The sequence below is a fragment of the Microtus pennsylvanicus genome, chromosome 3 (genome assembly GCF_037038515.1).
Source record: "Microtus pennsylvanicus isolate mMicPen1 chromosome 3, mMicPen1.hap1, whole genome shotgun sequence".
NCBI lineage: Eukaryota > Metazoa > Chordata > Mammalia > Rodentia > Cricetidae > Microtus > Microtus pennsylvanicus.
Genome location: NC_134581.1, coordinates 81,348,429 through 81,363,750, shown reverse-complemented (window position 1 = coordinate 81,363,750; position 15,322 = coordinate 81,348,429). Strand labels below are relative to the sequence as shown.

General features: G+C 39.6%; 1 protein-coding gene across 3 annotated transcripts in view; it reads right to left on the bottom strand.

Annotated features, from left to right (window-relative positions):
* LOC142846202 (von Willebrand factor A domain-containing protein 5A-like) overlaps nt 1–12,856 on the bottom strand; it is a 33,345-nt gene extending 20,489 nt beyond the window's left edge. The window contains exons 1-6 of one of the 3 annotated variants that reach the window (XM_075966315.1): nt 12,824–12,856; nt 3,611–3,668; nt 3,300–3,502; nt 2,789–3,011; nt 2,502–2,677; nt 2,109–2,223 (exon numbers count right to left, since the gene is read on the bottom strand). In XM_075966315.1, the coding sequence (XP_075822430.1) occupies nt 2,109–2,223; nt 2,502–2,677; nt 2,789–3,011; nt 3,300–3,502; nt 3,611–3,653 (760 nt within the window). In that variant the 5' untranslated portion in view covers nt 3,654–3,668; nt 12,824–12,856. Of the gene's footprint in view, nt 1–2,108; nt 2,224–2,501; nt 2,678–2,788; nt 3,012–3,299; nt 3,503–3,610; nt 3,669–4,657; nt 4,755–6,704; nt 6,831–12,823 lie in introns of those variants that run through there. The other 2 variants (XM_075966314.1, XM_075966312.1) reach the window with 2 other exon arrangements.
* Between the last annotated feature and the right edge of the window lie 2,466 nt (nt 12,857–15,322).

Here is a 15,322-nt window from a genome sequence, read left to right as displayed (position 1 = left end):
TTAGTACTATAGGGTTGTTGTAAGTTTGGATGATACAATATGCTTACAGAATTCAAGGTAGGGCTTAACTGACACTGAGCTGTTAATTATAATTTTATACATTTTTCTTCTTTTAAATTTGTGCAATTTAATACCTTAAGTTTATCATATTATTTAGTTTAGAGTGCTATGTCTCATGTTGGTATCATATTAACGGTTTTACTGAGCCAAGCTGTCTCTTAAGCTTCTCTTGTATTTCCAAAGGGTATGAGAACAGGAATATACCTGGCAAAATACATGCCCTGGGAAACAAGGTTTAGAAATCACAGATAGAAGAGATTATCAAGACTAAAATATGACCAGTTATGTCCCATGATAGCCTGTCTGGACACCGTATCACAGAAAAGAGTTGAAAAATCTTTATGAGACCAAGGGATGGCAGCTATTACATAGTAAGTCACAGAATCATGAGGTTCAATATCATGGATTAAAACATTCCTGACTGAAGACCAACTCTGAGTTTAAATACTTCATGAGAATCCAAAACAGAGACCAAGAAAATCAACAGCAACAGATAGAGAAGAGCTACAGGGAGATGAGGAAGTTACAAGAATCCCAGGGAAGCTGGAATTCCCCTCAGTGACCTCAGAGAGATTTGGCCAAATAATGAGGGAAGTAGAAAAAGCCCCTATGTGTGGTTCAGTGTGAGGTCACCTTTGCAAATATTGAAAATGTTATATGTGCAGTGGTTGGCTATGGAAACTCAGCTTCTTGGTAAAGTCCTCACAGGGCTTTGACAATTACAGCAGCATAAGCCCAAGCCCAGCTGTCACACTGTAAACACAACTGGCCCCCAATGAACTTCTATATATCCAACCTGCAAATAAAGATTTGCAGCAACTTTGTTGGGTTGTATGATGATGCCTGCACCCCAGTGCAGAATGGGTTAGAAAAATCAAAGAGATAAAACACCTACGTGGGCTGTGCCAGCTTTAATAAAAGATAAGTGCACTTATAAGGAAATGTTCTAAGTGACAAACACTAGATGTACATAAGAAACAAAACTCACTGACAAGCTAAATTGGGTCTATGAAAAATTCAAGAATGCCAAAAGAAAGAGTTTGAGCTGGATTCTTGTAATTTTTGTTTTTCAAAGTTCAATTTCTACTGGACACAGAGGACCTAAAGATAACTCTGTGTTTAATTTGATCATTCCTCTTATTACCAAGACAAAAATGAAAGAACCGGCAACAAGATTACATCCAGGTGTGGTGAACTAAAGAATAAAACATAATTACTTAAAGTGAAATTATTATTTGTCTATGAAGAACTACTATTTGCATATTTTCTGCATTATAATACTGCTATTTTCCTAATCTAACTATTATTTTATAGTAATATTAGTATTGAAAGCTACTTTCCTATCCCATTATTTTGAGACCTTCTATGTAAATTTTTCAATCTAAAGTTTTTGTTGTACATTATCATAGTAATGACATTATAACTCATTATATAGTGGGTGGGAAGACACAAGTAGTGACGGAATTACATTTTTCATCACTTAGTAATGTTGGATATAATATGATTATAATATCAGTCAATATCACCTGCATGTCAGATAGACATCTACATTTATTTGAGAAGAAATATTGTAAATATTAGAATTATCAAAATGGATATTATTATTTGCACACTAATTGTTTCAAACCAGTTGGAACAAACGAATTTGTTTCAATACCATTTGACACTGTAAACTCACCACAAAATGTAAAGCATGAGACTTCATCAGATTTGGACATCACTGATTCTCCCATATGAGAAGTAGTCACAAGATTATATTTATTTGTCATTTTTGTAAGACCAGTCATTGCCACAGGGTAATAATGGGTTTTGTGTATTTTCTTGTTAATTATTTAGTCATATTTCCCTCTAATTACCTAGTAATCTATGCAAATTAGCCTATGGTCCATAATCACCTGATTACCTGTGAAGCCCAATCATTATTCCATGTGAGAGAGAAAAGTCAATTATCTTAATGACTATATTCTGATCTTGTGTGGAGGTAGAAAAACCCAGGTTAACTTGGAGTTACATCATAGAAAGGGACCAAAGTGGGAGACAGAAAATACCTGGCTTCATGTCCTGCATCCCCATCTCCACAGCTACACTGGGGCTGTGCACTTCATTGTAGTAAATCAGGAGTTCCACATCCCGGTCAAACTTGTGTCCTCCAGCCAAGGAAACCTGAGAAGGAGACCAGCAGAGAAGCCATGTTAGAACTGCAACTGATCACTTCCTGAGATAAGGTTAGAATTTGGGTTTCTTCCATCGGGAGCACAATCAAAAGTAACAGGAAAGACTGTATGGAAAAGGGTCTACACTTTACCCAGAGCAAGGAAGGTAGATATTGTGTCTCTCCAAGCATTGTCAGAAGATGCAAGGAAGATGTGGGAAGAATGAACGATGACCAAGTCAACAATGAAGACAGAGGGGATTGACAATAGTGTTCTCTTTCTGTTCACCTGAGCAGATGTCTTGTCATCAGCCAGGTACTGCAAAGGATTCAAGGAGCAGTTGGACTGGACCCTCTCAATGCCATGCTGGGAAATGATGGTGGCAACCATGCTGAGTGTGTAGGGAAGGTCCTCCAAAGGGACCATGGGAGTCTTTATATTCAAGCAACTCTCCACTGAGTGTTCTATAAAAAAGTAGATTAATTTTCCCAAGACAACAATTTCCAAGACAAACTTAATTTTGTATATTTCCCGAGCCTTTCTATGTCTAGCTTTCAAAGGCAGAAATGACTTACCAGAGAGCTGGTATCTTGGATTTAAGATGGCTGGGAGCACATAGCGCAGGGCCCCATCTGTCTCCAGAGGCAGCTCCTGCACATACCTCAGGGTCACTGCCACTTTGGCCCCAGGCTGAAGGTTCCCCACATTGCAAGAAAAGACATCCCTGGAGTAGTCATCCTCTTCCAATAGGTAAGCTTGGTAGCCCTGGGAGAGGGCATCCTCATAGATGCTATGGGCCTAGAGCAAGGGCAAGGTAAGTTGAATAAAATCACTAGGGTTCAAGAAAATACTAATTGTTCAGAGGGAGTGTCATGGATTCTATGCACTATGCACAATTTATTTTAGTAGCTTCTACCCGATTGTCTCTGTCTTATTGATTTAGACAAATCATAATTAGACATGATAGAAAGACAGAACAGTCAACATCAGTACTTATGAATTGTTTATAAAGATAGTAGTAGAAAAAAAGATAATAGTAGAATGCAATTTGAAAGATGGAAGACATAACAAACTCATCCTTCAGACCTCCATCTTTTCCTGCAATTCAGCCACAATTTTCTTCCCATCCACCAAGGCTTCAAAGCTGTAGACAGCAGAGTCTTCATCCATGGGGAACACAAAGATTGCCTCCAAGGGGACTTTCTCCTCATTCTCATAATTTAAGGTTGCAGAGACACTAGCCACAAAGTCATTGATGGACAGGGTTACTGAGATGCTCTTCAGTGGCACTGGGGAAGACACAAATGTATAGGAAATCAGCAAACTTTACTATACTGGCACCATAGATGAGGAGTTTTGCTGGGTCCAGTGACCTCATCACTACGAGTCAGGCTTACCTGGTTCCTTGTTGCCAGTGATTAGACCACAGTGCTGCTCCATTGTGACTGCCTGTGTCTGTGGAAATGACACATCTTTAAGAGAATTTTGATAGAGTTACAGCAACAATAATACAGCTTCTGTTCTCTCTTGCAGGAGCAGCTTCAAATTCTTAGTGTTGGAATAAGGATCCATGGAGGGGAGATTCTGGTGGTGACTCTCCTGATTAATGCTTCTCAGGTGGGGAGGCTCTAAGTGTCCACTAACAGGAAATCACCAAAATCACCTCAAATCACCTTATAGTGCTACAAACACCATTCTATATTTACAAACAGTATTAAGTGAACTGTCCACAGGAACCTGGACAGGTCCGATAATTTAACCTCAACATTCTTAATCCAGTATAAGAGGCATTTCTAATATTTTATTTACTCTTATGTTGTATGTAAGAGTGTTTTCCTGCACTTCTGTGCATCATGCGCAGGAAGATACTCTTACACATAACATATTACACAAAGCAGAGGTCAGAAGAGGATATTGAATCCTCGCGGACTGGATTTACAGATGGTTATGAGCTGGCATGTAGAACCTAGGAGCTGCAGTTTGGTTCTACAGAAGAGAAAACAGAGCTCTTAAAGACGGAGTAATCTCTTCAGTACCCATTCCCTGTCCTTCCCATGAATAATTGTGTGATCCAAACGGCACTCTACATTATGCTTCTCTTAGTCACTTTTCTTTAAGTCTTAGTAGTGAAACTAACCGCTGTTTTGTTTTTTAGTCCAACACAGAGAGTAAATAAGTGGCGTGGTGTCATCTGTATCATCCTGTCTGCCCCCCAACACCTTTCACATTGCAACCAGTGCTCAGAGAACAGGGAGAAGTTTCAGTAAGTTTCTAAGAGCCCAAGGTCAAGGAGGACTACTGCAAGTTGGTGTCTTCTGTCCATGATAGGGCCACTGTAATCATAAACTCAAAGCAGGTTTTCTTACCTGCACAAGACATATACCATCAATCCAGTTAATATTTCTGCATAGATCTGGGAGGGGTGCATGCAATCCAGTCCTTACCTGAAGAGGTTTGTGTTTGATACTACTTGAAATGGGGCAGTCATTTTTCTCCAGGGACTTGGTCCATGGTAGGTAGCCCATACTCCAGTTGATGACCCTGCACTCATGTACATATTGGGAACATTATGGGATTCAATATGTTGAGAAAAATAAAAGAATAGGCTTTTGGGAGAGGGACTTTTTACTGGTCAGGAGAAGCTGGAAGGTGAGACTCAAGGGGATATAATAAAATATATTATATACACCTATAAAATTTTCAAAAGATAAATTAAAAATATTCATTTTAAAAGATATTCTAAGATATAAAAAGAACATATGTACAATATTTTTCTCTCTTTTAAAACAGACTTTCCTAAATATATTTCATGAATTATGGTTTTATACAAATCTTGAATTCAATATGAAGAAAAAGAGATGGATTAATTTTACCAGGTTATGATTTACACGATTATTTTATCCACAGAGTCTAGAGATTGGGCTAATCTGAATTATAGTCCAAAATAAATCTGGAAGCTGTTATGGGCCTTTCTAAACCTGGCCCCTTGCTAGTTTGATTCTCCCTGTTGTCACTGTATGTGACCACAGTGGCCAACAGTAAGAAGGGTGGTTTCCCCTGGAAATTTGTCCTAAGGACCCTAAATACACAACAAGGAGCACACATCATTCTTGTTCAGATGCCAAGGACGAGTCCCCTAGAACTCCAGGCTTCTCTTTCAGATCTACAGGCTGGAAAACTTTCTGGAAGGATTAACTTTCCATCCCTGGTAATCCCAATCAGCAATTCTGAAAGATGTGCAGGGCTGTTGCTAGGTCCTTCAGGTTGAGCCTAATGACTATTTAAGTCTCTCAATCTGTGGTTATGGCTCAGTGCAAAAGAAAATTGTCAGCTTGTACAACATCCTGAGTTCCATAGCTAAGCCTTAGGTCAGGCTGAAGGCTGGGGACACCTCCTTAGTCTCTCTATAAACCAACCCTCTGATATCAGTGGTGTTTCCTAGAGATTTCCTATATATTTCAGTCAAAGAATGGGCTGTTTTCTACATCTGCTATTTTGAGCTATTGGAAGTGTCTGACCGCATTAGAAAGGCTCAGATCTGGTCATTAGTACAGAGGCAGCAGCTACGCAAGAAAGAGGAGGACAACAAGCCCTGGGAAGTACTTTCCCTGGGAACCTGTAGGTAGGCCTGGAGCAGGGGGAGAAGAATTTCTACTGACAGCAGCAGGAAGCTTACAACAGGACACTCACTGAGAAGCAGCTCAGCTTCAGGATGGACTGTGTCTGAGAGCAGAGATCTCAGGCTGGCAGTGACCTCTGGAGGAGACCGAGAGGGGAGAGAGGAGGACCAGGGTCCCCTACAATGAAACACTGATTTCCGAATCCAACCTCAGAACAAATTTCCCTCTCTGAGTCTTTCACCCTCTCCCAACCATTTCCTTCATCTGCAAATTGTGGCAAGTGTTCCAAGCCCTTGAGAAAAAGAAAGACAGGCTCCAGAGGTGACTAAAGCTACAGTCCTAAACTAGGTGCCTCTATAGAGCTAACAACTCAGTCAGTACCAGCTCAAGTACAGGCAGGGGTGAGTCACCCGGCCACACCCTGCATATTCTGGCTGTTTACTGCTTTGGGGAGTGAGGAAATCTGTGCTTTAAATCCAGAAAACTGATTACCGTAGCCTCTCATTCCAGGCCTTCTGTGACAGATATTCACAAAAGGCACACGTTCCACCACTTGGATGTGAATATAGAAGGTTCACGGCCTGTGGGTGGAGAAGGAAAGCTCCACATCCTTAGGACAAACATACCTAAAACTGAGAAGAAAAACAAAAACAAACAAAGAGACAGACAACAAAGACCTATTTTGTGAGGTAGAGGAAGAGGGATTAAGGGAGAAGAGAAAGAAAGAGATGCAGTGGAGGGCGTGAACCTGAAATTAAGATCATTTATGTGTTATCAACTTAGAAAAATCTCCAGGTATCACAAAGCAGGATGAGTTTCTGGAAGGCATTTACAGTTCTTTGTGGGGTTGCCTAGAATAAGAGGCTCTTACCTTGTAGATGCACCAGGTAGGGTTCTCTCCAGAGAGCAGAGCAGAGTCTGCACCCACTTCCTCAAATCCCCTTTGCTTATAGCAGCTTGTAAAAGAAAGTGAAAGCAGCTACTGTCAAACTTCCAGGAAGACCTGCCCCCTTCTAGGGACTAGCTATAAAGTTTCAATTGTACGATAAAGGGATGGACTGAAAATTCTCAGTCTAGTATTAGGTTTCTGCTTCTGTGTTGATGAAAGTGTTTTGCTGAAAATTTAGGGAACTTGCTTCAAACTAATATCAATCAGAAGAGATGGAGAGGCACATCTTATACTCAAAAGAGGAACAATTCATCAGGATGAAGTCTCAATCCTGAACATCTATGCCCCTAATATAAAAGCGCCCACTTATGTAAAAGAAACATTACTAAAACTCAAGGCAGTCATCAAACCACACACACTAATAGTAGGAGACTTCAACACTCCTCTCTCACCAATGGACAGGTCAATCAGACAGAAACCTAACAGAGAAATAAGAAAATAAAGGGATGTAATGAATCAAATGGACTTAACAGACATCTATAGATCATTCCACCCATGTAGGAAAGAATATACCTTCTTCTCTGCAGCTCATGGAACCTTCTCGAAAATTGACCACATACTCGGTAACAAAGCAAACTTCCACAGTTACAAAAAAAAATTAGTAACCACCTGTGTCTTATCAGATCACCATGGATTAAAGTTAGAATTCAACAACAATGCTACCCCTAGAAAGCCTACAAACTCATGGAAACTGAACATTCAACTACTGAACCACACCTGGATCAAGGAAGAAATAAAGAAAGAAATTAACGTCTTCCTTAAATTCAATGAAAATAAAGACTCAACATACTCAAACCTATGGGACACTATGAAATCAGTGCTAAGAGGAAAGTTCATAGCACTAATGCCCACTTAAGAAAACGCAGAGAGCACAAGTTGGAGACTTAACAGCCCACCTGAAAGGTCTAGAAAAAAAAAGAAGCAGACTCACCTAGGAGGAGTAGAAGACTGGAAATAATCAAACTAAGGGCTGAAATCAACAAAATAGAAACAACAGAAAACAATTCAAAGAATCAATGAAACAAAAATCTGGTTCCTGGAGAAAATTAACAAGATTGATAAACCCCTATCAAAGCTAATAAAACGGCAGAGAGAGAATATACAAATTAATAAGATCAGAAATGAAAAGGGGGACATAACCACAGACACAGAGGAAATTCAGAGAATCATTAGGTCTTACTACAAAATCCTGTATGCTACAAAATTGGAAAATGTAAAAGAAATGCACACTTTTTTAGATAAATACCATATACCAAAGTTAAGCCAGGAACAGGTGAACAATCTAAATAGACCTGTTAGTCGCTAAGAATTAGAAGCTGTTATCAAAAATCTCCCTACCAAAAAAGCCCAGGACAAGAAGGTTTCAATGCAGAATTCTACCAGAACTTCCAGAAAGACATATACTTATACTCCTTAATGTATTTCACAATATAGAAACAGAAGAGTCATTGCCAATTACTTTTATGGAGCTACAGTTACCCTGATACTAAAACCACACAAAGAGTCAACCAAGAACGAGAATTACAGGCCAATCTCACTCATGAACATCGACGCAAAAATTCTCAATAAAATACTGGCAAGCCAAATCCAAGAAAACATCCAAAAAATTATCCATTATGATCAAGTAGGCTTCATCCCAGAGAGGCAGGGCTGGTTCAACATATGAAAATCTATCAATATAATCCATCATATAAATAAACTGAAAGAAAAAAACATATGATCATCTAATTAGATGCTGAAAAAGCATTTGACAAAATTCAACACCCCTTTGTGAAAAAGGTATTGGAGAGATTAGGGATACAGGGCCATACCTAAATATAATAAAAGCTATTTACAGCAAGCCGACAGAAAACATCAAATTAGACAGAGAGAAACTCAAAGCCATCACACTAAAATCAGGAACAAGACAAGGCTGTCTACTCTCTCCATACCTCTTCAATATAGTGCTTGAAGTTCTAGCAATAGCAATAAGACAACATGAGAGGATCAAGGGGATTCAAATTGGAAAGGAAGAAGTTAAACTTTCATTATTTCCAGATGATATGATAGTGTACATAAGCGACCCCAAAAACTCCACCAAAGAACTTCTACAGCTGATAAACACCTTTAGTAATGTGGCAGGATACAAGATCAACTCCAAAAAATCAGTTGCCCTCCTATACACAAAGGATAAGGAAGCAGAAAGGGAAATCAGAGAAGCATCACCTTTCACAATAGCCACAAATAGCATAAAATATCTTGGGGTAACTCTAACCAAGGAAGAGAAGGATCTATTTGACAAGAACTTTAAGTCTTTGAAGAAAGAAATTGAAGAGGATACCAGAAAATGGAAGGATCTCCCTTGCTCTTGGATTGGAAAGACTAACATAATAAAAATGGCAATTCTACCAAAGGCAATTTATAGATTCAATGCAATCCCATCAAGGTCCCATAAAATTCTTCACAGATCTTGAGAGGACAATAATCAACTTTATATGGAAAAACAAAAAACCCAGGATAGCCAAAACAATCTTATACAATAAAGGAACTTCTGGAGGCATTACCATCCCTGACTTCAAACTCTATTACAGAGGTACAGTATTGAAAACAGCATGGTATTGGCATAAAAACAGAAAAGTCAACCAATGGAATTGAATAGGAGACCCGGATTTTAACCTATATACTATGAACACCTGATTTTCGATAAAGGAGCTAAAAGTATACAATGGAAGAAAGAAAGCATCTTCAACAAATGATGTTGGCACAACTGGATGTAAACCTGTAGAAAAATGAAAATAAATCCATATCTATCACCATGCAGAAATCTCAAGTGCAAATGGATCAAAGACCTAAACATCAATCTGAACACACTGAACCTGATAGAAGAGGAAGTGGGAAGTACTCTACAACATACCAGCACAGGAGATCGCTTCCTATGTATAACCCCAGCAGCACAGACATTAACAGCAACATTGAATAAATGGGACCTCCTGAAACTGAGAAGCTTCTGTAAAGCAAAGGACACTGTCACTAAGACAAAAAGGCAACCTACTGACTGGGAAAAGATCTTCACCAACCCCGCAACAGAAAAAGGTCTGATCTCCAAAATATATAGAGAACTCAAGAAACTAGACTTTAAAAGGCTAATTAACCCAATTAAAAAATGGGGCATGGGTTAGTTGATCCCGAATTTCCTGAGAAACCGAAACACTGCTTTCCAGAGTGGTTGCACAAGTTTGCATTCCCACCAGCAATGGGTGAGTGTACCCCTTTCTCCACAACCTCTCCAGCAAAGGCTATCATTGGTGTTTTTTATTTTAGCCATTCTTACAGGTGTAAGATGGTAACTTAAAGTTGTCTTGATTTGCATTTCCCTGATGGCTAAGGAAGTTGAGCATGACCTTAAGTGTCTTTTGGCCATTTGAAGTTCTTCTGTTGAGAATTCTCTGTTCAGCTCAGTGCCCCATTTTATAATTGGGTTGATTAGAATTTTGCGGTCTAGTTTCTTGAGTTCTTTATATATTTTGGAGATCAGACCTTTGTAAGTTGCGGGGTTGGTGAAGATCTTCTCCCAGTTAATGGGTTGCCTTTGTGTCTTAGCGACAGTGTCCTTTGCTTTACAGAAGCTTCTCAGCCTCAGGAGGTCCCATTTATTCAATGATGCCCTTAGTGTCTGTGCTGCGGTGCAGAAATCCTTAATAAATAAATAAATTAAAAAAATAATAAAATAAAATAAATGTCTGAGACACGCTAGGTAATTTGAAAAAAAAAATGGGGCAAGGATCTGAACAGAGATTTCTCAACAGAAGAAGTTCAAATGGCCAAAAGACACTTAAGGTCATGCTCAACCTCCTTAGCCATCAGGGAAATGCAAATCAAAACAACTTTGAGATATCATCTTACACCTGTCAGAATGGCTAAAGTCAAAAACAACAATGATAGCCTTTGCTGGAGAGGCTGTGGAGGAAGGGGTACACTCATCCATTGCTGGTGGGAATGCAAACTTGTGCAACCACGTTGGAAATCAGTATGGCGCTTTCTCAGGATATTCGGGATCAACCTACCCCAGGACCCAACAATACCACTCTTGGGAATATACCCAAGAAACTCCCTATCATATTACAAAAACATTTGTTCAACTATGTTCATAGCAGCATTATTTGTAATAACCAGAACCTGGAGACAACCTAGATGCCCTTCAAAGGAAGAATGGATGAAGAAAGTGTGGAATATATACATATTAGAGTACTACTCAGCGGTAAAAAACATTTTGAATTTTGCATGCAAATGGATGGAAATAGAAAACATTATCCTGAGTGAGGTAACCCAGACCCAAAAAGATGAATATGGGATGTACTCGCTCATAATTGGCTTCTAGCCATAAATAAAGGACATTGAGCCTATAATTTGTGAAATTAGAGAAGCTAAGTTAGAAGGTGAACCCAAAGAAAAACATGTAGTTATCCTCCCAGATATTGGAAGTAGACAAGATTGCTGGGCAAAAATTGGGATCTTGGGGGTGGAGTGGGATGGTGGTAGGGGGAGATGGGGAGAGAAAAGTGAGAAGCAGAGGATGGGGGGCACTTGGGGGAATGGGATGGTTGGGATAAAGAAAGGGTGGATATGGGAGCAGGGAAGTATATATCCTAATTAAGGGAGCCATCTTAGGGTTGGCAAGAGACTTGACCCTAGAGGGGCTCCCAGGTGTCCAGGGAGATGTCCCCAGTTAGTTCCTTGGGCAGCTGAGAAGAGGCAACCTGAAATGGCCCTATCTTATAGCCATACTGATGAATATCTTGCATATCACCATAGACCTTTATCTGGTGATGGATGGATATAGAGACAGACCCCGACATTGGATTACTGGACTGAGCTCCCAAGGTCCCAATGAGGAGCAGAAGGAGGGAGAACATGAGCAAGGAAGCCAGGACCACAAGGGTGTGTCCACCCACTGAGATGGTGGGGTTGATCTATTGGGAGCTCACCAAGGCCAGCTGGACTGGGACTGAAAAAGCAAGGGATAAAACTGGACTCTCTGAACATGGTGGACAATGAGGGCTGCTGAGAAGCCAAGAAAAGTGGCACTGGGTTTTGATCCTACTGCATGTACTGACTTTGTTGGAGCCAAACCAGTTTGGATGCTCACCTTCCTAAACCTGGGTGTGGGGGGGGGGGGCGGGGGACCTTGGACTTCCCACAGGGCAGGGAACCCTGACTGCTCTTCTGAGTGGAGTAGGGAGAAAGGATGGGGGGAAGGTGAGGGAAATGGGAGGCTGGAAGGAGGTGGAAATTTTTTTCAATTAAAAGAAATTTTAAAAATTAAAAACAAGAAACCCATGAAACGGTTACACCATCAAACATGGCAGCTCATGTGTTTCTCTCTTGCAGCTCACACAGCAGTGTAGAGAGTAAATAAATGACTGTGGTGTGATTATCTTAGTGACACCCCATATCATCCTGTCTGCCACCCAACACCTATCACATTGCAACCAATGCTCACAGAACATAGAAAAGTGTCAGAGAGTTTCTAAGAGCCAGAGGTCAGAGAGGACTACTGTAAGTCGGTGTCTTCTGTCCATGACAAAGCCACTGTAATTATTAACTTAAAGCAGGTTTTGTTACCTGTACAAGACATGCACCATCAATCCAGTCAATATTTCAGCACAGATCTGGTAGGGGCACATACAGTACAACCCATACCTGAAGAGCTATACAATTGAAAGTCACTTGGAGCAGCAGAGTCATTTTTCATCAGGGAAATGGTCCCTGGTAGATTGCCCATGCTCCAAAATATGACCTTGAATCTATGCAACAAATATCTATTTTTGTGAGGAAGGTGAGAAGAAGAGGGAGAGGGAAGAAGGGAGAGAGAGAGAAAGAGAGAGAGCGGGGGGGAGAATCTGAACCTGAAATAGAGATCATTTATGAACTTTTAACCTAGAGAAATCTTCACGCATCACACACCAGGATCATTTCCCACCATTACCACCCCAGACTCTAGGGCTTCCAGCTTAAACGCATTTAAACTCCTTGTGGGCTTGGCTATAATAAGGAGCTCTTACCCTTTAGATGCAGCAGGTAGGGTTCTTCCCAGAAAGCCAAACAGAGTCTTCACCTACTTCCTCAAGTCCTCTCTACTTATAGCAGCTGGGAAAAAAAAAAAGGCAGCTACAGTCAATCTTCCAGAAAGACCCACCCCCTTCTAGGGACCAGTTGTAAAGTTACTATTGTATCAGGAAGGGATGGACTGAAAATTCTCAATGAAGTAATGAATTTCTGCTTCTGTGTTGATGGAAGGATAAAGGTTTTATTTAAAATTCAGAGCAATTTCTCTTTTGTTCCCTCTGCAGGATCTACCCAGATAAATAACTGAAGATAATCAGAGGCAGTGAATTTGTTTTTTTGAAACTGATTACTACAACTGTACTATCTAAAAATGATGTAAAATGCTATGCAGGTTTGTAGCAAGCTTACTCAGAAATAGCATCCTCATCGCTAAACCTGATTTTTGTTCCTGTGTCTATAAAATTAGGGTAAAAGTTATAATTACCTCCTGGACTGTTTTAAGTTATAATAGATTAAAATGGATATGAAGCTTACACACACATGCGCAAATATATAGTACAGCTCAGTGTGAACATAGATTCTCTTTTATAAGCAATGGAACTGTTTTCTTGTGTCAGTCTGATTGTAAAAGAGAATGACTCTGTGTAGCAGTCTTACCCTGTGCTGTTCCCTCTCTTCACTCTAACTGATCTCTGTTGTCTGCAGTATCTGGGTACTGAAGTCAGATGGTAGCAAGGCTGGCAGAGCTCATACTCTGGTTTGGTGGAATCAAAGTTTAGAACTTGAAGTTGGCTGCAGAGCAGATATGAAGGTTTGCGTGGAACCCAGAGAATCAGGAAGCACAACTAGGATTCTAATTAAGGATAATGACATAAAGTAAAAGTCTACATGAAATTATGAGAACTTTTACATTTATTCATGTGTTTATTTGTGTTGATTTTATTTATGGTGTTCATTGTGAAAACAAAGTTTACTCTTCTCCTATAAAATACTTGATAAATTTAAATAATCAAGGGTTTTTTTGAGAAACATGTAATTCATTTTTTGGCAATGTATTTGGCATTGAAACTGAATAGAGAAAAACATGATCTTGGTTTCTTAATTTTATGTCATTATCCTTAAGTTATGAGTCAGGGCTCATGATCTCCTCCCCCATCCTTCTGAAATGTTTACTGATTTGACTTCCTGTTAACACTGTGCAGGCAACAACAACTGCTCTGAATACCTGAGCACTGAGGTCTTGTGACATCTAGAAAAACTTTTTGTCCCTGTTTTCCTTGATGGATGCCTCCTAGAATCATTTTGCAACTTCTTCCATGATGGTCCTGAGCTTTGGGAGAGGATTTGTGACATAGAAGTTCCATTTGTACCTGAGTACTCCACAGACTCGCCCTCTCTACATTTAAACAGTTGTGAGTTTCTGTGTTAACCACCTTCTTCTACACAAGGAACCATCTCTAATGAGGACTGAGGACTGCACCTTTTCTACGGGTACAGAGTTAGAAATTTATTTGGTAGTTTGATATTTGTTTTTTTGCAAAAATATAGTAAGAGGCTTACTACTGAGGCAGATTGCAGTACCAAGAATGTGTTTTCTACTAGAGAACAGGGCTTAAATCCAATCATAAAGCACTTGATTACTCCCAAGCACCCATGTAACAAAGAAATCTATGGACATATCTTTCCATGGCAGTTATTATTATAGTTCACAGCTATGTCAAACTACTGATGGCAATTCTACCTGTGCTGGCTAGTTTTATGTCAATTTGACATAAGCTAGAGTCAACTGAGAAAGTTTCCTCATCAGATTGACTTTTGGGGCAAACCTGTTATCCATTTTATAGACTGATGATAGATTTGGGAGGGCACAGCTCACTGTAGGTTATGTTACCCATGGCCCAATAGTCCTAGGAACTATAAAAAAAAAGCTGCTGAGAAGCAACATGGGAAAAGCCAGCAAATAGCATTTTTTCTTGACATCTTCTCTAGTTCACATCCAAATCCCTGTCCTGATTTTCTTCTCTCACTTCCCTAGATAGTAGACTTAAAAGCTGTAAAATGAAGTAAGCTATTGGTTATGGCATTTAGCACAGCAATAGGAACACTCCACAATCCATCAACACAGTATATCCTAATAGTATGAGAGCTAACCTGTAAAAAGAAGGCTTTCTGTTCAGTATTGACTATTTCTCCATGATATTGGACCAAAGTGTGTGATGTCTTCAGAAATAAAGTCTTACTATCAAGTATTGGTATGCAATTAAGAGAAATGGCAATAGCCTCTATTATTCAAGAGGTTAATGTACATTTTTAAAGCATTTTTTATGTATTCCCTTTACTATTTCATACAGCAAATTTGGTTTTTGGCATCCTATCTAAGAAGGATCACTAACTCAAATCTTGTGGTCATTTACTCTTGTGCTTTCTCACAGTGTCTTTAAGGCTTTAGCATTTATATCTGCTTCCAGGATTAATCTTGAAATAATTTGGTTTTT